The 19,695-nt window shown below is 33.8% G+C and overlaps 1 protein-coding gene across 1 annotated transcript in view; it reads left to right on the top strand.

The window, feature by feature from the left end:
* LOC117106772 (ceramide synthase 6-like) overlaps positions 1 to 18,911 on the top strand; it is a 49,792-nt gene extending 30,881 nt beyond the window's left edge. Inside the window, exons 4-8 of the mRNA XM_033248210.1 lie at positions 7,701 to 7,793; positions 8,645 to 8,773; positions 9,298 to 9,404; positions 11,363 to 11,519; positions 16,521 to 18,911. Coding sequence (XP_033104101.1) covers positions 7,701 to 7,793; positions 8,645 to 8,773; positions 9,298 to 9,404; positions 11,363 to 11,519; positions 16,521 to 16,640 — 606 coding nt within the window. The 3' untranslated portion in view covers positions 16,641 to 18,911. The remainder of the gene's footprint in view (positions 1 to 7,700; positions 7,794 to 8,644; positions 8,774 to 9,297; positions 9,405 to 11,362; positions 11,520 to 16,520) is intronic.
* Positions 18,912 to 19,695: the final 784 nt, after the last annotated feature.

Here is a 19,695-nt window from a genome sequence, read left to right as displayed (position 1 = left end):
AAGAAGACATGGGAAGCCTACATTCATATTGTATCTCCAGTTAAAAACAAACACAAATCAGTGCTTCAAATTACATTTACAAACCACTGCAGACAATTTTCAAGAAACTGTTTTTTCTGCTTCATATCACACTGAATTTCAGAACTATTGAAAACCAGTGAAGATGAGGATTTTGGGATCAATATTCTTATAAAGTCAAAAATTTAAATAAAGCAGTTGGAAGAGATACCATTCCAAATTTAGGAATTTATCAACCCAAAACATTCTTTGAATTCGAGTGTAAGCAACACTCAACTCGTAACCATAAATACTAAGGTTATACAGCTTTCAGGAACCAAAAAGTTCCGATTCAACACAAGAAATGGGCTAAAAATATTACACAATGTATGCTGATTGATCATCGTGTTCAGTACAGACAACTATTTGGGAAAATTTCATTCACAAACTTAAACGTCCAGATTGCAGGCAAAAATGTTTGAAGTGTTCAATAAGATGTCAATTTGCAAGTGATAACAAGTTTTTAAAAATACGTTTTCTGTAATAAACCGACTTATAACTAAAACAAAAGCCTTTACTGCTATCTTGTTTCAAAATAGTGGATTCAGATTATATAGTTTTTAATTACCCTAAATGCTCAAAAAAGCACTGCATCATGGCTCTTAAGAGTATATTATTACCTTTTGTGTAACTAAAGAATTTGGGTTTTAAATACAATGCATACAGTGTTAAGATGAAAAAAATAACATAGTGAATACACAAGTATTTCTTTTTTTTTGTATTAAAGTGTTAATTTACTATGACATTGGACCTATAATAGGCCTACTGTACTACGGGAATGCGAGATATGTAACATGGGAACGTTAGAGTTCCTATATTGAGAGAGTTGTGACATGAGACGCTGCTGGGTAGCCATCTTGGTGCTTTGCATGCATGAGTGACCACAAAGCCTATGCTACAGTGTGGCGATTGCAAAAATAATAGACAATTGAAAAAAATAAATAAAATATTAATAAGAAAATTTTATGTCATTTGATAGTAAATATCTCTTAATCAACATGTGTTTGAAATTTATAACAAAATTCCAAAAGAAATTGATTCTCACTGTGCTATTATTAATTATTATATTACATGCAGTTTTTGCTTGACCAAAATTGCATAGCACCTTAACTAGGCGTACAACATCGCATTTGCTCGGCTCATAAAATAGTAGGCGACAGGGCCTAGGCCTTTTTACTGGACAACTTAGAAATTCGTATAGTAAATGGGTGTTTGTGGCACGCCTCAGCTAGGGTCCCAGCCCGATGGTATCTCCAAAATAACTAGTAGTATATAATAAGAGAAATCCGTAAGTCATACGGTAACTGAAAAAGTACTGCGCTACTTTTATAGCTATCCAGAGGACACGGTACTAGGGGGTGCTGCATTATGGAGAGTAATGTGTGACCGGAAATGGTCTGCCAGTTGGTTGTTACCATGCGCCAGTGATGTTGGAGTACAGCAAGATGAAACTATTTATGTAATGCATGAATAAAGTTCGGGGTTTGTCAGGTAGTGAAATGATTATTGTACATTTTAAGTGCTTCCTCCATGCATAAGTGTAAGCTAAATTACGGTGATTAATTAGCGAAGATATGGAGACAATTATTTCGAAGTTCCCTCTTTCCAAGAGGGGATGCAAATGTTTTGTGAAAATGAGTATGCCGCGGTACTCATTTTCACAAAGGAATACACTCAGCTGGTTAGCTAACAATATGCAAATTTACATAAACACCTGGTAAGAAATGTGCAATCACGTTCTGTTGCCTAGCAAATGTCTACTGTAGTAGCATGGGGGGGGGGGCTGCTGATGTACTATGTATAGCAGGGGACGATGAAGCATAATATGACTAGGCCTAAGTAGACAGTGCAATTATATGTGATAGAAAGTACACTTTCGAAAGAAATAAATTGAAATAAGAAAAAGAAATTAACTAGGGCTTAAGAATAATTCAGTTGCAGACGTACCTTGTAATATATGCTAACTATGCGGCTCTTTTAGCCCTAGCTAGGCAAGGCATTCGTGTGCAAAGCAGTGGTGTTTGTTTATCCATGTAAAAAGCACGCCAGGAAAGTTTGCCTTACCAGGAAAAGGGGACGTAATCTAGCTTATAACGTATGCATGCTAACTATAGCGTGAGTGTGACGTCACCAAAAAAATAAAAATTTTCTATTATAACCAAAATATTAATAACTACAAGGTTTGTGGCCGTAAATTCCCTTAATACGAATTAAGGGTAGCACCATCTCCTTGCCATACAAATTACAGCTCCCATTGACGTCTCAGTCGAGAAATACGGGTAGCTGAAGTTTTTCTCAAAAATCTGACTACGAAACCATATCGGCAATTCACGTTCCACTTCTGACTCTTAAGTTGTGCTCCGCACACGCCGCTGAGGGCGGCATTCCAAGAACCCTGCGTCTAAGCCTAGTGTGCTACCTACTATACTGCAGAGGCCTATTTTAATATACTATTTAGATAGGCTCTTTTCCCATCTTGTGGCCGAGGTCGAAACATTTTCATTTCTTAAAACTTATATAGTGGTGTAGAATAGTCTTTTAAGAACATTTCCAGTAAAAAAATAATGTGATACGATTCTTCGTTACGGAGTTATGGATTTTTAAGTAACATGAGTTCAATAATTTTGCCTCGAAGCTTACGGTATCTTATTTTTGTTGGCTACGCACCACTGACTTGATCAGACTTGGCCAATAGAGGGCGGCCAGTAGTCACGTGACTTGAACCGCTCATGTCGCAACTCTCTCTATATAGGAACTCTAAGGAACATTCATGAAAAGTGACACACCAGTATTTCTTATTATGAGCTCAGTAGCCACATGTACCTTTTAGGTACCTATTTTTTAAACTAGTAAATTTGTAGTTCAATCGGTAGCTTAGGCTGTGTTTAGGGAACATAGAAAAAAATCATTAGATTATCACTCTTTTTTTTTTTTTATCTTGATTAATAATAGAATATTGCTTTTTTATATATAGATGAGGGAGGGATTGTTTTTGTTTGGAAATAATTTTTATATATTGTAAATTTTACATTTTGTAACACCATTTAATTCAGCTTATATGCTGCGAATTGGTTTGTTGAAATGAAAGATATAAAGATATAAAGAATATTGTAAATATATAAAAACTGGTTTAATTTTATTGTTGTTTTTTTTAAAGAAAATGTATTTCCAGCCACAAAATTGCACTGTTTTTTTATGCTGTTGAAATAAATGATACAGCAAACATTTTTTTTTTCCATTTCCGCATCAATATTTTCCAAATTAAAAAAAAAAAATTTACAAACATGGATCGGAAGTTATGTAACTTTATTAAAATGGTCTGAGGTCAACTTGTGTTAACTTTATGCCCATACATGTATCTGAAAATTGATTCGACAAAAAATTTCAAAATCTGCTTTGTAGGATGAAAGGTCATTCAGCAGGTTTTAAAATTATAATTCAGTATCCTATAATATGGAATATGGATTATGAGGACCTTTCTTATTGTTTACTGATTTAGTCACTGTTGAATGGCCTATAGTATTCAAAGGAAATCAATCATGAGGGTGAATGGTGATGGAAGAATATTTACGACACACTTTATACTTAATAGTAAACAAAATACAGCTAATATTGTGTTTTATTCGTAGTTATCTTTTTTTATTTTTGTTATGGTTGTATAAAGACATCGTCCCTTAGATTACCGTTAGTCAACATGAAGGAAATCTATCACATGATCACCCGCTGTTTCATGAATAGTCAAACTCATTCCTGAAGGAACAAATTAGTACATCCTACATGGCAAGTTTGCCGTCTTCGCCAGAAGTAGCCCTTCATCCAGATGGTATTGCAATCACACGTAATCTAGAGGGTTTATACAACATCTGAAATTCCATGTTGATCAATCTGTATTAATAGTAATATAATGTATTCAATATAATAATACAAGGAAGGCACTTAAATGAGTAAATTGACATCCAAATATGAGTATGAATATGTTTGCTTACAATTTTTGTTATGAAATTTAAATTGCTGGGAATACATGATCGAGCATGTTTGAATACCTGCACTTAATGCAAGCTTTGAACATGGAGACAAAATAAAATACTGTACCTCGATGTGTTTGAGAGAAGTGATTCAAATAGTGGTCCAGACAATCTGACATGCTCTGATATGTTAATTACCTCTTCCATAAAGATAGGGAGGTGTTTACATTAGAAAGTAATAGGAGTTCAGACTTCAGGTATGTGTCTTCAGATAAAATTCTTTCTTCTTATTGAGCAGACCTGTTTTGAAACTAAGGAGAAACTAAAAATATGATTCCTCCCATGTTCTTGTTCCAAGGTCGAAGGAGAAACTGGTTCTACTGCTTTTTCTATTGACGCTTGGCATCTGGAAAGCACTTCCTGCCTATTTGCTAGATGCGGAGTCGGCGTTACTCTATTCAAACGTCGTCTTAAAAGGTTTTCTTTTCTTCGAGTAGAGCTGTTTGTTAAATTACACTTTGTTTTGCCTTTGAATGTAAGCTTTGTAAGATGCTTTGTTCCTTGTAGAGCACCATATCAGCATTTTGAAATAAAGTAAATAAATAAACGTTATTGATGAATAATGCATTAGAGTCTGTAAAGTAAAAAGTAATAGAGGATGCCCTTATCTCTCATTCAATCCCATTTTGTGGTCCTGGTAGTATAAAACAATGAATAAAACCACTTTTCCCTGACTTACCAGCAGGTTTCTGAACACGCCACAAAATAAATGTAAATTGTTAGGTCGGTAATAATTATTGTCAGCGAGAAGCTATCAAAATACTCTCGTCTTAGTCAGATTAGATGTTTATTTATTTTAAATAATTTTTGGCATGAATAATTTAGTATTTCGTATTGTTCTTAAGTTGGAGAGCAGGTACTTGAGTCGGCTAAAGTGGTTTTAGCCGCTCTGTGTGTGCGCTGAACCGTGGAGATCTCTTGGTTCCCGGTTCAATTCCATCGCTGCTCTACTTGTGTTTCAGCTGGAAGGCACCATCTTTTGGATGAGATATTTAAGCTGTTGGTGCTGTCTGCAAAATGGCCCATGTGCACATTAAAGAAGGTAGTGCACTCCTCAGAAAAGACTGTCGCCTGGTGTACTGCCCCATCACCAACAGAAGGAACCCACTGGAATAAGTCTTCTTTGGACTTTCGTGGGTTATCTTTTGTGTTAACGCTGAATAACTCCATTCAGCCCATTATGCAAAAAACTAATAAAAAACCTCTTCCGGGTCCACCCATGCATCAGCTAACTATAGGCTCTGTTGTACTTAATCCACAATACCAAAACATTTATTACCATTTGTTTTTTTTAGACTTAAATTCATGTTGCAACAAATATATATCATTAAATCTATAAGAAAAGTTAATGGGAACAAAATTAACATTGAAACATTATTATTATTATTAACTTTTGGGATGTTGACAGTATTAGGCAAAAGAAATAAAAAAAACAAGCAATAAAAGATCTATCGTACGATACATTTTGAATAGAATAGTTCCTATTCAGTTCCTCCTATTTAAGATTACCATAAAAAAAGCTGATGTGTATTATGCCAAAATCCACAGAGTGTTTGTAAAGTCATGCCATAAAGTCACCTGATTATTGGAAAACCACAAATTTATCAAAGGTCGTAAACCAATGAATGCAGCTATCATTTTGAGATTAGTGGTGGTGGTAAGGGGGAGTAGTTGCACCAGCAAGGGTCAAGGGTCGGAGAAAGCAAATTGCATGGCACTTTGCAGGATTTTAGTCCAGCTACGGTCAATTGACAGCAACCATCTCCTAGTCATTAGTGTTTTTAATGTTAAAGTAGGAATGCCTGTATTTTCATTTTTATTTACAGGTTTTTAATACACATTTGAAAGCTGGAAGCCTACCATTTACGTAATGGATTACACTTTACACTTACACTTACTGATTAATTAATTCATTCATTATTTTTATTTCAAAACACAACAGCAAGGTAAAAATACAATCAAAACAATCGAGAAATAAAAAAATATACAATTCATGATAAGGTAAAAGACATTTAAAAAGAAATGCATACACAGTAGACCTAAATATTGCTCTGCGATTATATTATATTGTTATTACTATCACAGCCATTATTATTTTTATTATTATTATCATTATTGCCATCATCATTTATACTATATTGCAAATATCATTCCGTACAAAATAGGTTTTAATATAGGCTTTAGCCTTCTACACCCCATTGGCAATTAACAATAATAACTAACACTTTAAAAGTCATAGACATGTATACCGGTAATAAAATACTCTACTCTTAAGCCTTCAGCTGAGGTTATTATAAAATATTCAGAATTTTTATAAATAGAAGCATAAACAAATAAATAAATGAATAGCCAGTATTGCCTCTCTTTCATAAGATAGGATAAGATAAAATTTGTATTATTTCACTAATGCAAACTCTTCATCCTGCCAGTATTGAGACTACTGTAGCATGCACTACTACTTACGCTGCAACTGTTTATAAATATTATTGATAGACTATAATTGAGAGATTATTCATAATCATGTGCATTGATAGTGAGTAGTTGTATTGTACTATAGCATGCATCATATTTGAAAGTCTTTGTATGATTAAATTCTATACACAATGCATAATTACTATATTCAAAACCCATTCTCATGGAACAATTAGCGATATCTTTTCTTAATCTTTTGTATAATTATTTTTGAGCAAGTGAACTTTCATTATCTGAATTAAAACTGTTCTTATGGGCAAACAGAGCAAACTCTACTTAATTATAATTTGCATAATTAATTACATTCATTGATACAGCAATGGCGCTGTTGGATAATCCTTAAATTGATGGAACGCTAATTAATTAACCTATGGAACATAGTTTATGATTTTAATAATGCATGATGCATATAATTACACATACAGTAAAAGCGCAAGAAAGTAAGTACTGTCATGTAAGATATATTGGTAGATACAATTTATACTTGAATAAACTTTGTATTAAAGCCACATTCAGTTGTCTTGACCATGGCAAATATGTGTCCTTTCTGTTAAATCTCAAATCTCCTTGATTAATTAATAAAAAAAAAAGTTGACAGTAACCTTGTGTAACCTCCCCAATGAGAGGCTGAGGGGGAATGTAGCCTCTTCCATGCAGTGCAACAGTAGTGTTGTGAATATGTTGCTCAGGTTGGACCCATTGCATTCATCTGGCATAATAATAATAATAATAATAGTTCAATGGCATACTCTCCATTTAACAGTGTTAAAGATCTTTTAATAATTAATAAAACAAGATGATTGCACATAAATTATAAACTGACAGTCTAGTAGCGTACCATCTGTCACTAATGGACTCTTGTACAGTTCGTCTTCCAATTGAAGACCATTTTGGGACCTGAAGAAAGTTTGGGGTGATCTCAAGGTTTAGTCTCCACTTAGAGGGTACACTCATTTTACATACTTACAGGGTAAGAACTGTGTTAAAAGATTCACATTTGTTATCTGTTCTTGGAAAAAGTAGTTTCGGATTAGTGGGGTCTTGGAATTGGAGTTGTCTCAAATTCGAAGGTGCACAGTATTTAAAGCACCTTTTTAGGAAAAGGCATTCTACTAAAATACGTTATAACTCATTATATTTTCACAGCCTATAGAACCTTTCATGTACAATTATTACTTTATGGAGCTGGTGTTTCATTGGTGTCTTATCTTGTCAGTCCTATTTGATGTTAAAAGGAAGGTAAGTTATTTATTTGTTTATTAATAATAGTAATCCATTCACAAATTACTATTTCTGTGGGCATAATTATCATTACATATCAAAGATTAATGTTTATGTGTAAAAAAAAGATCCATCACAGGTCTAGTATTAGGATACGGTGACAGATAACTTTATTGTCATAAATATACAAAGTACAATTATGAAAATTTTTCCTTATTGCAAAACAAGTCCAGTACAAAAATAAGTATATTAAATAATACATAATATTGATTCTTGCATGCCTCTCTATTTTACAATATAAGGGAGCTTTCGATTTGTTGGACGACACTAGAATGGAATCACTCATGCGTGACCATCCTACCGGGCCTCCTATGTTCCATGCATACACCAAATTGTGTCCTAGAATACACACGGCGAGGAGAACTTAGTGTTCTCGCATGCGCAGAAGACTTTTAGTGTAGTCATTACTTTCTACGTTTTACCGTTGTCGTGCAATCGAAAGTTGCCTATAATTAATTTTAGGTTAGGTTTTTTTTTTTTTTTTGTAATGCTCGTAGGAGTAATGCTTTTCTAGCCTTGTTCCGATTAGTCAGATGCTAGGTTTGATTGACATGCCAGAAAGATCGATTGTATTGCATGTTTGTACAACTAGTCATATCATGTCTTCAGAGAACATCAACATGTGTGTGATATAATATAGTCAGCAAAATCAATAAAAAGTAGCAAGTTACAACAAAAAAATTAAAAATATTCTAGTATTGTACTATTAAATTTCAAATATTTAAAAAAATGTGACGTGACAAAGATTATGGTTGTCATAAAAATTGTTTTTCATCATGATGTTTTTTGTCATGCTTTTTCTTTTGTAGGATTTTTTACCAAATATCATTCATCATTTTGTGACTGTAATGTTAATTAGTTTCTCATGGGTTTGTAATTTTGTGAGGATAGGAGGTCTTGTGCTCACCTGCCACGACATGTCAGATGTCTTCCTGGAGGTAAATATTTTAATTATCTGTTTGTTTCTAAATTATTATTTGTGTTTTTAAATTTGTTTCATCTATATATCTGTAACAACAACAAATCTGTAATAAAATGCCACAGTCAACCATTACCACTGTGATTTTGGACTTGAACCAATGATCTATGTATCTATAATGTTTATTTACACATAGATCTGTTTGGAAATACTTAAATACATATATTAAAACTAAGATTGGACTTAAATATATAAATTAAGAACCTTTCTATGACTGCAGTTAGCAAAAAGCAAAAGCAAAATGCCATTTAGTCGTAATCATTTTATTGTGACAAAATGCCAACGTTCAGGTGTTCAAATTTATGGTCAAGGCAACTAAGTATAAGTTAACACATCAGTGTAACAATACACAAACTTGGACCTAATTTCACACTTAAAGGATTAAAATGAAAGAATATGATAACTACCATCCTTAATGAAAATAATAATATTCTGCTTTTTCTATTCACATTTTAAATTGGATGTGTATTTTGTATATTTCAGTCAGCCAAGATGTCTAACTATGCCAAGAGAGAATCTCTAACCACTGTTCTTTTTTCCTTATTTGCGATTACATTCTTTTTATCAAGAATCGTTCTGCTACCCTATAGGTAAGTGGAGGCTAGCTCTAATGGTGTGTGTAAACTTATATTATTCTGTTTGTCATTTGAAAAAAAGGTTTTTAACCCATATTTTCTACAATGTGGATGTTATGGATGTTTTTGAGACAGAAGAAACAACAATTATGATAAACTTGAGTGTACCAAATCGCAGTATGGGGTTGACTTTCTAAAAAAAAACTATTTAGGCCCATTGACCAAGGATTGGCAATAGCGAACATAATCACTATCCTACCTATAGGTGGCAATCACTTTCACAAGACAAACACACAGATAAGATGCTCTACATAAGCTGAATTTCACTATGAGGCTTACAGAGTGAAGTTGTTTGGTGGTTGAGAAAAAAATCTGAACATTGACAGGTATTCAATGTATAACCCTGGGATTGGAAGGCAAGCATCTTAACCACCAAACTATTCAACTCCACTCTAGTAATTTAGGATCTTTTAAATTATACCCAGTTGGTATAAATCATTTATTGGATCAAGGTCTATCAGCTAATACATTATGAGAAACTATATCCCAGATGAAACAGAATTTTAACAAAAGTGCATGTGATTTTCCATCATTTTTACTGGGTTTATTTGACTACCGCAAAAACAGAAAGCTTTGTATTAAACACTAGCCTTTCATCAGTAACATATGGTTGATCGTAGTGAAATAAAAATAGTATGTAAGGAGATGCTGATACTAGTCATAGCGCTCCACATTGGTCAGACTAAACTGCCATACCTTGCTGCTTGATTGTGCTGAATTGCGTATAAGCGTGGTCTCTGACTAACTAGCAGTTGTAAAGAGGCCCTTTATGGTAGCTACATGTTCATATGCATTCCACAGTGACACAGCTGAAATGAACCGTAACATCAGGGTAGGGCGCCCCACCACCTACTCTTCCGAAAGATGCAATGGGTTCTTTAAAGTGCATAGAACCTCCATTTTAAGTCCTTATCCGAGAATACTTGGTTCTACCAACCGAACCGTGGACGAGGAGCAGCTGGAACCAGCACCGATGTTAAGGTTGTACCTAGCATCGCCCCTGCCTTACCGCTCAGCCACTCAACTGAGCGGTAGAAGAAAAACATGTATTTGTTGTAATTGTTGGGCATAATTTTTTAAATAACGACTCAAAACACCTTGAGATGTTTCAAAGGTTTCTCGCTGCACCATTGAGTTTAACCCAGGAAACCCCTCTAGGGCTTTCCCATGAACTTTGACCTCTAAAAGTTGTTATATTTCCAGTCATACGGACAAGGCATCCCCCAATCCCATGAATATGTCTTAGTGCTAATTCTGACTGACACCAACAGTGAAGAATGATTTGTATGAATTATTTTGCAAAGAGCAGTAAAGAAAGAAAAGATTAAAATATTTTAACTAAAATATGGGGGAGCAGAGCTCATTTTATAGCCCATGCAGTTTCATTATATCCCCTAAATATATATAACAGGGGGACTGACTTACTGAATAAAGCAATTATTCTCAAGGTATTTCGGACCCTATAGAAAATACTGTAGAAGCCTTTATACAGGCCATTATTTCCTTCAAAAATTTCCTTCAGCCCTGTGGACTTCAGGCAGTTTTTTCAGGAAATAATGGCTCCTTCAGCCTCTATTTATAGGGTCATCAGAACTTGACTATAATTGCATAGTGTAGCGAGCTGATTGTAATATTAAATCCTGATAATGTTGGTGAGGATGTGGCTGTGATGATGATAATGAAGACAACGGTCGCGAGATGATGATGATGATGAGGATGGTAGCCTTGGAGGATGACATGGTGATGATTATGATGATGATCCGTTTAGGTGGCAAATTTAATTTAATTTGGGGTTTTGAATGATGATAAAACTGGCAATAATAAGTCAATTAAGTGATTTTTTTTATTACCTATATTTCAATAATTATGGAATTTGTGATATCAAGTAATTAATTTAATTTTTTTCTTTCTAGAATCATCTACAGTTCAATAATTGAATGTCGGGAGATTGTTGGTTATTTTCCATCGCATATATTCTTAAATGGTTTGATGGTAGTTTTGCAAATTCTTCACTTTTACTGGTTCTACCTTATTAGTTGTATGGTCTACTCTACCGTCATAAAGGGAAAGGTAATTGGCATCCCTTATACAATACTCTGCTCTTTCATTTTTATTATTTCTTATGTAAGGCATCCTATTACTGGATTTATTACACAAAAAAAATAATTTTGTTCATTTCATCATAATTGTTGTTTAGAGTAATACATAGAGACACAAATAATTAAAGACAAAGGCACTGGTTTGTAATATTGCATACAGTAGTTGCATCTATAAACCATTAAAGACAGCCACTGGTAAGGAATAGTGCATAGTAACATCTATAAACCACAAAGACACAGCACTTTTATGGAATAGTGCATACAATAGTTGCATCTATAAACCATTAAAGACAGCCACTGGATGGATTAGTGCATAGTAACTTCTATAAACCACAAATTCAGACACTGGTATGGAATAGTGCTTACACTAGTTGCATCTATAAACCATTAAAGACAGCCACTGGTATGGAGTAGTGCATAGTAACTTTTATAAACCACAAAGACACAGACACTGGTATGGAATAGTGCATATAATAGATGCATCTATATATAAACATTAAAGACACACACACTGGTATGAAATAGTGCATAGTCTACTATAAACCATACACAGACACTGGTATGAAATAGTGCATTGTCTACTATAAACCATACACAGACACTGGTATGGAATAGCGCATAGTCACATTTATAACCATTAAAGACACAGGAAGTGTCAATATTTGTGCATAGTATACAAAATTGACTGCTCATAGGGAAAATCTCTAGCCCCTCGGTGATGTGAAGACCGTAGCCTATCTTCCCTCGGAAGACCCGAGGGAAGATAGGCTACTGTCTCCACATCACTGAGGGGCTAGAGATTTCACCATTCCCCCAATCTAGAGCAATCAATATTTGTCAATAAATAGTACACACCAAGTAGGATTAGGCGATCAGAGGGCCAATCTCTCTCAGTGTTGTAGAGCTCGCATCTCCTTTAAGTCTTGCGTGTCAAAAATTACATAGCAACATGGCCTTGAGATTGCGCATTGCCCGGCAGGGCAAAAAAGTACTATCCCATAAGGGTGAAATTTTCTTTTGTTAAAATGGCGAAAGGTTATTAATTTTTTTCGCCAAATTGAAAATGCTTTAGCCAAATTTAAAAATCAATAAAATTTCACAAAAAACGGTTCCGTAAATGAATTTTTGGCTTGTTTATGTCTTATTCATTTGCAACCAGTTGTAAAGGTGGTCAGAACAGTATTTATGATTGAATTAACCGCAAAGGAAACACAAATCAATGAAATGATGTCATGCCATCTATAACCTCTCAGGCCTACTTCTTGCTGAACTTGTAATAATAATAATAATAATAATAATAAATTGGAGAACTTGTATAGCGCCTGTTAAAAAAATAATTTTTTGTCACTGGCGCTTAAAGATAAAAGAGTTATTGATTAGAGATAGGTTTTAAGGAGGGTCTTAATGCATTAGTATCATAAGTTGATCTAAGATTAGGTGAAGAGAGTTCCATAATTTCGGAGCGGCAAAAGAGAAAGACCATTCGCCAGTACGAACATGCAGCACTCTGGGGACAGATAATCTGAGAGAATTTGACTGTCTTGTGGAACGTAAAGATAATTGTTGTGAGATTGATGAAGAAAGATAGTGTGGTGCGTAGCCATATATGCATTTATGAGTGAGAAGAATAATTCTGAAGTTTAGGCGTTTACATATCGGTAACCAATGAAGATCTTTCAAGATAGGTGAAACATGATCACAAAGTTTAGTGAGACAGACAACACGTGCTGCTGAGTTCTGAAACTTGTCTTACTGTAGCAGTGTGCAATGTATTGCCGATTTTGTTTACTGTAAACAAGTTGATACTTCAAAACCAAGCTCAAAATTGCGCAAAATCTGTGTGGAATTCGACTCTTATTTTCCGAAATGTGCTGGTGGATTTCTAGCCTAGCCCTAGGTTTTGTGCGGAAGATAGGCCTAGGCCGACCCCATCTATTTAGGTGTGTTATAAAACAACTGATGAATGTTTTGTGTTCATACAATGTTAAAGAATATTTTCATGAGTTGAAAGATTGACTGTTCCATTAATCTCTGCTCCACTTATGAAAATATTCTTCCCATTGCACTCATGAACATTCATTATTTTTACTCGCAAAAAGGCCATTTGTGAGACCAAGAGTACTTAGGGCATGTCCACGTCCACATATTACTTTACTTTACTTGTAGTAAATGACGGTCTTCTGTCTTGTTTCCCTTCCCATCTTATTAGAGACCATCGCCGAACATCACCCTCTCTTGATCCGCCCAATTATCATTAGATAATTAGTCTGTGAAGTCAAGTCAGCCAAATACTGCATGTACAGTATTGCCATAATACAAGCTTAATATTAAACAAGTGGTGGATACAGGAATTCAAAATAGAGGGGCCCAGAAAGGGACTTTCATAGATGGTGGGTATATACTGCCTCAGCCCCACCATGGTTGCGGCTGAGGTAAGAAAATTTATGATTATGGCACCTCTCGATGGCCGTAAAAGGCACTTTTCTCAAAATTCGAGTAGAATTTTTTTCTGTATTAAACCATAATACTGAATACTGCTACATTTTATAAAGACCTTTGAAAATTAAAGACAAATTACCCTTTAAATAAAGAACTCTGCCAATAATTTTGATTATAATATTGAGAAAAGCAGGTAAGGTACCGTACTCCTAAAGAATAATACAGCAAAAAATGGATTATAACATGGAGGAATACAATTTTATATTTCCATGATCACACCATACATACTAAAATGTTGTGATGAATGTGCATTCCTTATTCGTCGCATATTGACTTATTTTAGTGATTGACATGGTCACTTTTTAACATATTTTATTCCATTACCGGTATGTTTAGTGAACATTTATAGGCGTTGCATCGGCAGCCTTTTGTGAGGTTGTGATGTATTGGGGCGGGTCCAGATATTTGCAGGAAGGGGTTCAGAACTCCTGTATAAATAACGTAAGTTTAATTGACTTGGGGAAACCGTCTTCTCTCTTATCATCCTCCCATATTTTGATAGAAAAGCCAAAAATATTCATAAATGACCCCCACCAATAAAAAAGAAAAATAGGATTCTGACTATTAACCTAAACATCTGTACAATTTTTTGTTAAAAACTACTCTTAACATGTTAAGGTTGGTAGCAGGTGCAGATGTTGACGACCATATTCCATATGGATCCGCCCAGAAGTATAATTTATATAATCATCATTCTGTGGAGCCCAGTTGGCCTAACGCTGCAAGTATTGCCATAATATTCTAAAGCATAATATTGAATGCTGCTACGTCTTAAATTTTAGACATGGCATTACTCAGAGCTCCTAAGGTCTCCTAGAGTCTCTAGGAATTTTGCTTCATATCCCGGTCTCCCGGAAATTCCATATTTTCTCCCGGAATTTTAATTTCTCCTGGATTTCTCCAGGATTTTAAGAGATTTTCATAATTAGGGCTTATGCTAAGCTAAATTTGCCATTCTTATGCATTAAATAAGGCAGACATAAGATTTATTGAACATTCTAGGCAGTAAAAGGTATTAACAGTGGCCTAAACCTGCTCAAGCCTCTTTGTTTTTATATTGAACATGGCGATAATGTGTACACATTGTACATGCGTTTTAGCTAGTAAACGTGTCCAAAATTTGACTTGGGACCCCTGCTTTAACCAAGGAGGTATATAATATACCTCCTTCATTTACTAAAGGAAATATAAGTAAAAATATAAGTGAAAATAAAAAGGCAAATTGACACCAGGAAATATTTAATTAAATAAATGCACCTACATGTAAATAGTTTATCTACATAAATAAGCCACATAAATCATGATGATGAGCTGCAGATAGAGTATGCAATGAATAAAACATTATGTAGTACTACAGTAACTTACTTTAAATTGTTTACAATGGATACAAATTAAAACAATAGTATTTATTTATTCTTCCTTTAGACAGCATGCACTTTCAGTACTTTAGTACTGGTTTTCAAAATGGTACAATTACAAACAAACCATGAAATAGAAAGAAGATAATATAAAATAAAGTCAAAAGAATATTCAATGTAAAACTTATAAATTAATAGAATGTTGGAATGAAACTAGGGTCATTTCTTTAAAGTTAGTTTTTGTTTCATTTGAAAGTTCATTCCAACTTTTTGATGCACGATATAAAAAAGTTCTTTTACCTTGGCAGATATTCCAAGGTGGTACAATTAAATCATTATGTGTTTGGCTATGTGTAGGTCTAGTGCGGTGGTAATAATAAAAAATAGTAGTATAGGCCTTAGTGCCCATGCTCTTTTAAAATAAGATTTACAGAATTCATCAAATATTGTGTGTGCTATAATTTACTAAATTTCCAGAAAACAGGTATGATGTCAGTACAGTCCTCACCTAACATCAAAAATAAACCAACATCTTCATTTGACCAAAACAGATTCCATAACTCTGAAAGTCCTGAGTCATGAAACTGTTTACACAAGTGTACTGTACTAACCTAATTTGAATAATGAATTCTCACATGTGTTGCTTTTGTAGTGTGACGTCCTCGTATAATATTTTGTAGTGTTATTGTAAAATTATTTTTTATATTTTAATGGACATAAATAGGAAATCAAAATATGCCAGTAATTCTAAGACATTTAAAATGGTACTACGATATGTTTCTTCCATAGCTATGCATGCATCTAGACGGTAAATCGGCACAAACATTTTGTCCTTACTCAAATTGGTATATGCTATTGCCCGCTTCGTTAACCAATCAGATGCCTAGAATCTATGTATGCAGTATATAATTGTGTCTATAAACCATTAAAGGTGCAGACACTGGTATGGAATAGTGCATTTAAGCCTGGTTTCCATACAATTGCTACATCCCATCACCAACAGCTTTCAGCAACTCATGTTTTGATTGAATTTTGTAGGGTTTCCATTATTTTACCTTTTCTCAAGTTTAATGCTGAGTGAATAATAATAATAATGTTTGCTTTCTGTAATGTAGGTAGGCAAAGATAACCGAAGTGATGATGAGGATACCGAAGAATCTGATGAAATTCCAGAGTCGAATGGTGACATAAAGAACCACGTTAACAATGGGACAGAGATCAACAGCAGCTTGTAAAGGCTAGTGCCTCATTGTCTGCATCGGTGTTTGCTTCAGTACCTTGTTAGTATTACTACCAGAATTTTTCAAATCTTTTAATGAATAATGGAAGGAGATAAGTAACACATTTAGAATTGTTTGTTGGTTCTATGCAGTGTTTTTCAATGTTTTGTTTGTTTTAGAAATGTGAGTTTGGTATGTTGCAGATACTTTAAGGAACTGAGGTCATGTGAATGACCTGAACATCATTTGTGCCAATAATTTACTGATTTACATTTTTTAACTGTTGGATTAAATTGTGAATAAAAAATCCAACTTACGTTTGCGGGCTATGCTGATGCTTTAATCAACGATTAATAATATATTTTATTAGTCGATACACGAAAAAGGTCCATTTTAACTATTCTTTGTTGTTTCATGTACAGTAATTGGTTTTAAGAATTTAAAAGGTGGCTCTTAAAATTAACTGCTGTCTTGACCCTATACAAAAAAATGTATCCACACAACTTATTAATGTTAAAAAAACATAATTATGGCTTTAGTTTGGGAGATGTTTTTCAGCTCATTAAAAACTGCTGATTGTGGCTCATTTACAAAAAATAGATTGCAGTTTTCTGTAATGTAAAATTTATATGTATCTACGTTTAGTTTTACTACATTTAAAGTGTAAGAATTGTGGGTTGGGATTTTTTTAAAAAGCAAATCAATTTAATAAAGGTTAATAGATAAAATGATATATAAATTCCTGAGTCGTCCTACTTTGACTATGGGTCAGTAACATATAAAAAAGACTTTAAACCATAAATAGCATTCCTGGGTTATTATTTATTGATTTGAATGGATAAAATATAACACTAAACCTTAAAGAAAAGCATTCCTTGCTGATTATAGTTAATTTGCAATTACCCCAAACTAGACCCAAATGGAAATAGGTTTTACTTACATTTAAAACTTTATTGGTTTTCCAAGTTCAGTTGGTTTCCATTTAACTTTTACTGTGTATTTTTAATGCCTGTTCACTCTATATAAATATTATATTGTTGTGGAACTGAATAAATCAAGTCAATTCAAAGACAATCATCAAAATCAAGACCTTGGAAGCCACTTTTTGGGAAGGGGTTACTTTTAACAAATGCTGACACCTATGACTGAAGCAAAGCCTGAACCATTTGACAGCTTAAGCTGGGGTACCTGAGAAGCATGGCTGGATGAGAAGGGTCAGTGTGTGGTTCGAGTGCCTGACCACTAGGATAAGAACCAAAATGGAAACTGTTTCACAAATCTAGCATAATAATAGGATAGGTTTCCCCAACTTTATTGAAGAACGTAATGGAGTGGAGCTGTAACTTGGTAGTTAAGATACTTGCTTCCAGTCCCCAGGGTCATAGGCTTAATCATGTCAAACCCCACTCCCCAAGTCTGATAAAGAGACTTAATTTATAGAGTATCCTTCCATCCTGTAATGACTGACAGTGTACTTTCTGTTGGAGTTGAAAGAAACACAGGTGTAATAAAATGAATTATAAGTCAGTGGTGGCTTCATCACTTTCTATTCCCAACTGAGCACTGATCGATATAGTGGCTCTGATTTGTTGCATCTCAAGGCTGGGGTGAACCAGCAGTTTTAATAAAGGTTGATGGACATCACAACTAACTTATAAAGCAATTACAGTCAAGTAGGAAATAGAAACCTTAGGAACCATTGTTTCCTTCAAAAATTGCCTTCAGCCCTGTGGACTTCAGGCAATTTTTTCATGAGATAATGGCTCCTTCAGCTTCTATTTCGTATAATGTACTCAAAACCAGACTATAATTGCTTAATGTAATTCCTTTGGCAATAGTGATATCTCTACAGTATGTGCCAAAAATAGGTGAAAAAGAAAATAGACATTAAATTTAAAGCTGATGTTCCAGTTATATTCTTTGCCTATAACAAGTTTATATTGTTCTTTCTTTCATTTATGAAATACTCCATTTCTGTCTTTATTTCAAATATTTGAAAACAATGACTTAGATAATAAAATCAAAATTGAGCTTAATGAAAAAAAAAACATAATATTGGGAAATACATACAAGTTGAAAAAATGAATAAATAAATTAAGATAAATTATGTGTATTACAAGCTATATATTTTGGGTTTGAAATAGAATTTTTAAAAGTTGAAATTATTATTTGAATATTACTACAGTATCACCTTAGTACAAACAATGATGCCACAAATAGTTATCATTATTATTTATTACAGTAGTAGTATCATGTTGATAAGGATAATAATGATAACAATGGTAACAATACTCACAATCTTGGTATTTGTGCAAATGCTCTCAAATTATACAGATACTTTGCAGGATAGACTGTCGTCATCAAGTAGTCAATTCAGTAGTGCCTTATTATCAAATAAAATGCAAGGTGTAATGTTGAGGACACACTTGCGTTATTGGTACTGTACCTTGATCTTTTGACAAGGAGTTTGGAGATTTGAAGGGGCAAGTGTTGCTTGGAAGATCCAAAGGGCCACCTTTGGCATTCATCCTCCATCTTACTTATGGGTTCACCACATTGACACTACAAATTGACATCAGGGAGGTCATGGCAATGAAAAAGTAAGATCAATGTTAGAAAGAGATCTCTTAATCCTCAATTTCTAAAAGTATAAACATTCCAAATGTTCAATTAGTTCAATTATTGCTTTTGGTGGGAAAACAATATAGTTGTTTAAATATAGCAAGTGAAATCTTTTGAATTTTTACAATATCTTAAAGCTATTCCAAATGTCTTTCCTCAGTTGATTTCACTTTGTTGTGTGGATGGTGTTAATATATATATGTATATATAAATTATATATATAAAATATATATATGTATATATATATATATATATATATATATATTTGTTTCCAGGAAGCTGCATTATGTCTTATGTATATTTTTAGATATTTGCGAGCTAACTAGGTAATTATGCTTATACATTTTTTTTTTCCTGAAATATGTAATTTTTCGCTTCACAATTATTGTTCCAAATGGAAGGGGAACTCAAAGTAACCAGACTTTATTATATTTTTATATATACTATT

Source organism: Anneissia japonica, unplaced genomic scaffold (assembly GCF_011630105.1).
Source record: "Anneissia japonica isolate Jap-2015-1 unplaced genomic scaffold, ASM1163010v1 scaffold2471_len1564793_cov202, whole genome shotgun sequence".
Taxonomy (NCBI): Eukaryota; Metazoa; Echinodermata; class Crinoidea; order Comatulida; family Comatulidae; genus Anneissia; species Anneissia japonica.
This window is presented reverse-complemented; position numbering and strand designations above follow the sequence as displayed.